At 34.2% G+C, this 5,884-nt stretch overlaps 1 protein-coding gene across 2 annotated transcripts; it reads left to right on the top strand.

Moving 5' to 3' along the window:
* Positions 1-435: 435 nt before the first annotated feature.
* On the top strand, positions 436-4,144 carry LOC143556053 (uncharacterized). 2 transcript variants are annotated; one of them, XM_077045486.1, is made up of 8 exons: positions 436-587; positions 716-865; positions 1,160-1,231; positions 1,834-1,895; positions 2,003-2,123; positions 2,653-2,739; positions 2,825-2,914; positions 3,587-4,144. In XM_077045486.1, the coding sequence occupies exons 2-8, from the start codon at positions 716-718 to the stop codon at positions 3,731-3,733; spliced, it is 729 nt and encodes a 242-aa protein (XP_076901601.1). In that variant the 5' UTR covers positions 436-587; the 3' UTR covers positions 3,734-4,144. The 2 variants fall into 2 exon arrangements, with proteins under 2 accessions (XP_076901601.1, XP_076901600.1); XM_077045485.1 differs by lacking the exon at positions 436-587 and having other exon boundaries at positions 692-865.
* The last annotated feature ends 1,740 nt before the right edge of the window (positions 4,145-5,884 follow it).

The following is a 5,884-nucleotide window of genomic DNA, read 5'->3' as shown; positions in this document are numbered from 1 at the left end:
TATTTTTTGACTGATCACCATCGAAACCCAACAGCCTCATATGTGGTTGTTTAGGTCTCGACTCTCAAGAACCCTAATGAGGTGATCGTCCGAAAGGGTACCATAAATCAGTGGGAGTACAGTGGAATCGATCTTCTGCCATGAAACAAAGGTAGGGTCGTCTTTGTTTCACTGTGTATACATTTATACTCATATATATAGATTTAGAGATAGGATTAATATGTGCCCTACCACTTTTAAACAATGAGAAAAGTAATAGATAATGGACAAACATAAAAAAAAAAAAAAAAAAAAAAAGCAAATTATTATATGAAAATGGATAAACATGAAAGACAGTTTTAGGAAACAAGTGATAGAAAAATAACAAAAACATAATGGAAGTTAAATGATATGATATAATATAATATAATTATAATTATACTAGGGTGGTCAAAAGAAAAATCCAAATTGATCCCCATCGTTGCACGCAACTGGTCGGTTTGTATGTATATTATTATTCGAAAATGTCAAATTAATATCTTGGCACCATATCAACATCCAGCTCACAACTTCACCTGCCAACAACGCTTTCTAAAATTAATTCAAAGGTACCCAATTTCAATTTCCAAATTAACCTTCAATCTGTAGGTTTTCATTCCCAATTGCTTGATTTGTGACAGACAGTTAACTTAATTGATGATTGCTTTAATATTTGTGGGTTTTGATTCTTATGCAGATGGAAGACCACATAAGTTTACCTGTTGATAAAGATGATGTTTCTGGTGACCAAAAACCATTTGTTCGATCAATCGAATGCCGAATATGCCAGGATGAAGATATCATCAAAAACCTTGAAGCTCCTTGTGCTTGCAGAGGCAGCCTCAAGGCAATTTTCATGTTATTTTTGTCTCTTTCTGTGTAGTTTAGTGCAATTTTGGGTCGAACCCGCAAACACGTTTTGCTAAACAGGTCAGTGTTGCGAGTTCATGAGCTTATACGGGTCGTGTTCATGTCAACCCGTTCGTGTTTCTGACCTACGAACACGGCCCGTTTAGTGCCTCTAGGTTTGAGTAATTATCTGGAAATTTAGATGCATAAATGACTTATTTTTTAGGCAGTTGATGGTTCTTCTGATATTCATGTGTGTGTGAATTTATACTGAAGTAGTCATATTTTGCAGTTTGCTCACAGGAAATGTGTGCAGAGATGGTGCAATGAAAAAAGAGACATAATTTGTGAAATTTGTCATCAGGTACTTCAATGCCTATTTTTTTATTTTTATTTTTGGTTTTTATATATGTTGACCACAGGTTTTTAATCCATTCCAACAAATAATATAAACTAGAATGGAAACCCGTGTATTACACAGGTTGAATAGAGGAAACCCATGTTTTAAATTGAAATCAGTTTTCTTTAATTTTGCAAGTTGTAAGGTATAGATATAGATATATAAGTGTGTGGCTTATCTTTGAATTTCGGATATCTTTCCTTTCTATGTAATTAACAAATATGTAGGTAATAAAACATGTATAATATGTTATAAACAAGAAAATGTCTAGGACGGTAGAGTATTGTATACAAATGTGTCTATTTACTTTATTTTGTAAATATAACAGTCAAAACTAATACCTAAAATAAGGAAACGATGATCAAATTACAGAGGAAACTAAAGAAATGATTATTAGATTGCAGAGAAAAAAAAAACCGACTAGGAAAAAAGTTCGGGAAAAAACAATTTAGGGGTCCTAGAATTGTGCCACATGACACCATATTTACTTATTTATTAAGTATAAAGATAAAGATGTAACCCGACAAATAAATTGCTAACTTGTTGTAAAAATCTTCATTCTACAGCCTTACAAACCCGATTACACTGCTCCCCCACCTCAATCTAATGACACCCTCATCAATATCAGGCATGCTATTTTATTATTATTATTATTATTATTATTATTATTATTATTATTATCATCATCATTTCAAGCAACTTGAGATCATCAATTTGATTAGCCAAACACTGCAGTGGAAATTTAGCATTTAATGATCCTCGAGTCTCCGTCACGCCAGTTGCTGAGTCAGACTATGATGAAGTTGGAGATAACAATGCCAATGGTTCTTCCTTTTATCGCCCAGCTGCTTTCATGGTAAGCCATCGGGTTTTTGGTTTTACCATTTGGGCTTGTTTTTCGGGCCTGAAAAAGAATTTTGGCCTAAATCGTTTTGTTAATTAATGATTGATTTGTTATTAAACATCTGGGCTAAAATATGTCGGTTACACTAGTTATTAAATTTTATAAATTAGTTATGATTCAAAATTACAAATGAAAATCCACACGTTCGGTCGGTTTTTTTCAGTTCTAATAACATGAAAAACCGAAACCTAACCAAAAGTTCGTTTTCTACAGAACATAAAACCAAACCGTTAGTTTTTTTTGTGTGGGTTCGGTTATTTCGGGTTTTCAGTTAGGGGTCGGTTTTCTGGTTTCATGCACACTCCTAGTTCAGTATAAAGTTAACTATAAACGGTTTCTGTTCAGCTTCAGGTGGAACCCACAAACACGTTCATGTTAAACGGGTCGTGTTAGAGTCGACCCGCAAAAATTAGCTGTGTTCGGGTTTGAGTAATCATCCAGAATCTTTACATGCGTAACCGATTTACATTTTCTTGGGCAGTTGATGGTTCTTCTGATATTGAGGCATGCTCTTATTATTGGAGATGATGATTATGACGCTGCTGATGATCCTACAATCTATTTTGCTGTAAGTGAGATTAATTGCAACCGTATTCTTAAGCCCAAAAAAGTATCTTTATGATCTTTTAAGGATTGCATTTATATATTTGCAGCTATTTCTGCTTCGGGCAGCCGGGTTTCTGCTTCCTTGCTACATAATGCTCTGGTTAATCAGTATGGTGCGACGTTGCAGGGAATCACAGGTAGAATACAATGTTATTTGTTAGTTAATGAATTCGTATTTTGTTAAAGGTGGAAGTTGCAATTTGCAATAGAGGGTGGTTTGGGTTGCATTTTATTGATAACGGGTCAAATACAAAAGTTAGCTATACGAGGTCAATGTGGGTAGAATTTTACTAATAACGGGTCAACAGGTCAAATACATTTTTTTTCTGTAAAGTTAGAAATTGCAACCCATGTGTACAAAAGAGGGTCCATTTGGGCTCCATTTTAAATGGTAACGGGTTAAGCGCGTAAACTATAGTAGTTAGCTTATCTATAAAGGGAACATTCTAATGTGTTTTAAGTTGTCAAAAGCTTATCCAAATGCTTTCCTCAAATCATTCTATTTAGAAATGACATTATTCTCTTGATAATATAGTTGTTTGTGATCATATTTAATATAATCAATATTTATATATTCAATAATTTGAAAAAATTGTTTTGTGGGTCAACCCAATCGTTTATAAACTTATGAAGTAATCCATTTTAAGGTGAACCCATTTGGCCCATTACCTGACCCGCCCATTCATTATGATATTATCTTAAGGATATATTTTTTTAGTCGTATTTAATACAGTAGTCCTTTTATAAAAATTTTGAACCAATGTGGGTCAACCCATTTTTACCTGACCTTACCACCCTTTTCACAACAGGAAGAAGAAGATGAAACACTGGCAGCCGCCAATGTTCCATTCATGAATCATGAAGAACAACATAGAGGGTCACATGTCACCAGACCCACGACTCCAACACCTACATACACACCACCAGTAAACCCGACCCATGATACACTTCAATAGCATAGTTATTTGTATACTTGTATCTAGTGTTTTTTGTTATGTTACATCCCGCGTGTGAGGTGTGTTTTCAGGCTGCCAAAAAGCGAGTTCTTTTCGTGTATCGAGTTTGAGTTTGTATATTTTTGTTTATATAATTGTAAATGGGACCCACATTGTAATGGTTTGAAAGTGCAAAACAAATAGTTATAGGGAAAGAAAGAAAAGTATAAATAAAGAAAGGATGAGAGGTTTATGAATTGAATGCATGGATATAAGAGCTTGGAATTCTAAAGTTGATAAAGCAAATTCTTGGTTGTTAGATGTTTCTATTCCATCAGTAACCAACTTTTTCTTTATCTGGCTTTCTTGCATCTGTAACAATCTCCAATAGCTTTTTTTTTTTTACATAACTTAAATTTGTATTACATTCTTAACAAAGTTTGTATATTCATAAATTATTACTTCAATTCAGCAAAGTTTGTAATTTGTTTTGTAATTAAGAATCAGATATGTCATTATCATTACTAGCCGTTTTATCCGAGAAAGCGAAAAACTGTGTGCGCGACACCCTTTCATTACCTTGCAAGGAAGTTGAGAGCAAGATCAAAGATTGAATAAGAGACATATTTTATAAAGATTCCAAGATTGGTCTTCCAACTTGCTTTTCATTCAAACCTGTCAGAGTCTACTAAAGAGCATCCCCTTGATATGCATGTATCTTTTATGGCTTCTATTGCACATCATCATCATCATCCTCATCATTGAAATGAATCTACTTCTCATTTGCTTTTTCCACCTTTACTTTCATCCAAATCTCACAAAAGATTAAACTATGCCATATATGTGACAGTCATATTCCATAACCAAACACACAACCATCACTCATCTCTCACTCTCTCCAAATATGGGGATAACTAATTATAGAGTGATGATGATGACCTTTGTTTGTATAATATTTTTATCCACACAATCAGGCGCGGTTTGTTCACTCAAAAGCATTGAACTTGCTTTGAGATGGGGAGGAGAAAAAATGTTTACAAGAAATTCGCGTGTTCTAAAAGGTGTTAACGTTGAAGAACTTGTGAGTATAGCACCAACACCTGCAATGATGTTTGACCCAAACCAATCGAACAAAAGGAGAATTCGGAGAGGATCCGACCCTATTCATAATACAAGATGAAAGAGACTCCATCATGGAAAAGAGAATCACAGCTCACAAGTTGTTTTATAGGTTGGTTTGATTAATTTCTATAGTTCTGTTTGATCAAAAATTGGTCTTTTACTCTCTTGTTCATTCTAAAACCATAGCTAAATACAATGTAGACTGTTTTTTCTTCTTGAATTTGTTCTCAATATTAACTTGCCATCTCTCTCTACATATGCATACATGTATGCATTTATCCTCATATGCTAGTGAAGGTTTTTAACTCTAAAAATAATGGAATTATATGAAATGAGTATCAAGTTATAATGGGTAACCACAAATACTCATGAATCATATCAAAACAGCTAAATTTTCAATCATCTCAATAAAGAGAATCAAAGTCAGATGAAGAAATCCTAATGATTAACCAAAGCTAGATTATGATCATATAACTTTTTAGGTGGTGTTTGGTTCAACACTTCAAGGTATAACGAATTAACGATGACTCGATGAGGGAATGTATATGGTTCGTTGTGCGTGTGTTAACTGTTTAGATGTATGTTGAATTGGGCTTGTTACAAATTCAAGTCTCAACCACACCAAGTAGTTATTACTGATATGAGCCACCTTTTGGTGCCCGTTTGCCTGCCACTCTATTGTAATCGTTTTATAGTAAATTATAATGAAATAATAAGATTAGCTTACGGATAGCATTCGCTACGTGGCCTTTAAAAGTTTGTGGCTCCTTAAAAAAAATTGTAAAATTACGTAATCAAAATTTCATTTTGATTTAAGTAAGCTACGTTTTTCGTCCATGTGGTTTGTCCAAATCTACGATTTTAGTCCAATAGTTTAAAATTTGCGATTTTCGTCCCTGTGGTTTCATTTCACTTGCAGTTAAACCCGATCCCACTAACCCCATTAAGTCTGATCGTTAACGATCAGTGTGGCCCTCACGTGAGAGCAATTTTGTCCTTTTTTTTCCAAATACACCTCAGCCCTTCACACGAGGGGGCTTGCGAATTAGG

This window comes from Bidens hawaiensis, unplaced genomic scaffold (genome assembly GCF_021521415.1).
Source record: "Bidens hawaiensis isolate Kalapana, Puna unplaced genomic scaffold, B.hawaiensis_p1.1 tig00018428_1, whole genome shotgun sequence".
In the NCBI taxonomy this organism is placed as follows: Eukaryota; Viridiplantae; Streptophyta; class Magnoliopsida; order Asterales; family Asteraceae; genus Bidens; species Bidens hawaiensis.
The sequence above is the reverse complement of the archived record's forward strand: the minus strand, read 5'-3'. Positions and strand labels throughout refer to the sequence as shown.

Bases quoted from the DNA above. Each gene is read 5' to 3' on its own strand.
- LOC143556053 (XM_077045485.1), top strand. From the start codon at position 710: ATGCAGATGGAAGACCACATAAGTTTACCTGTTGATAAAGATGATGTT. The intron at 1,896-2,002 runs GCATGCTATTTT...CAAACACTGCAG, and splicing joins GACACCCTCATCAATATCAG to TGGAAATTTAGCATTTAATG. The intron at 2,915-3,586 runs GTAGAATACAAT...TTTTCACAACAG, and splicing joins GACGTTGCAGGGAATCACAG to GAAGAAGAAGATGAAACACT.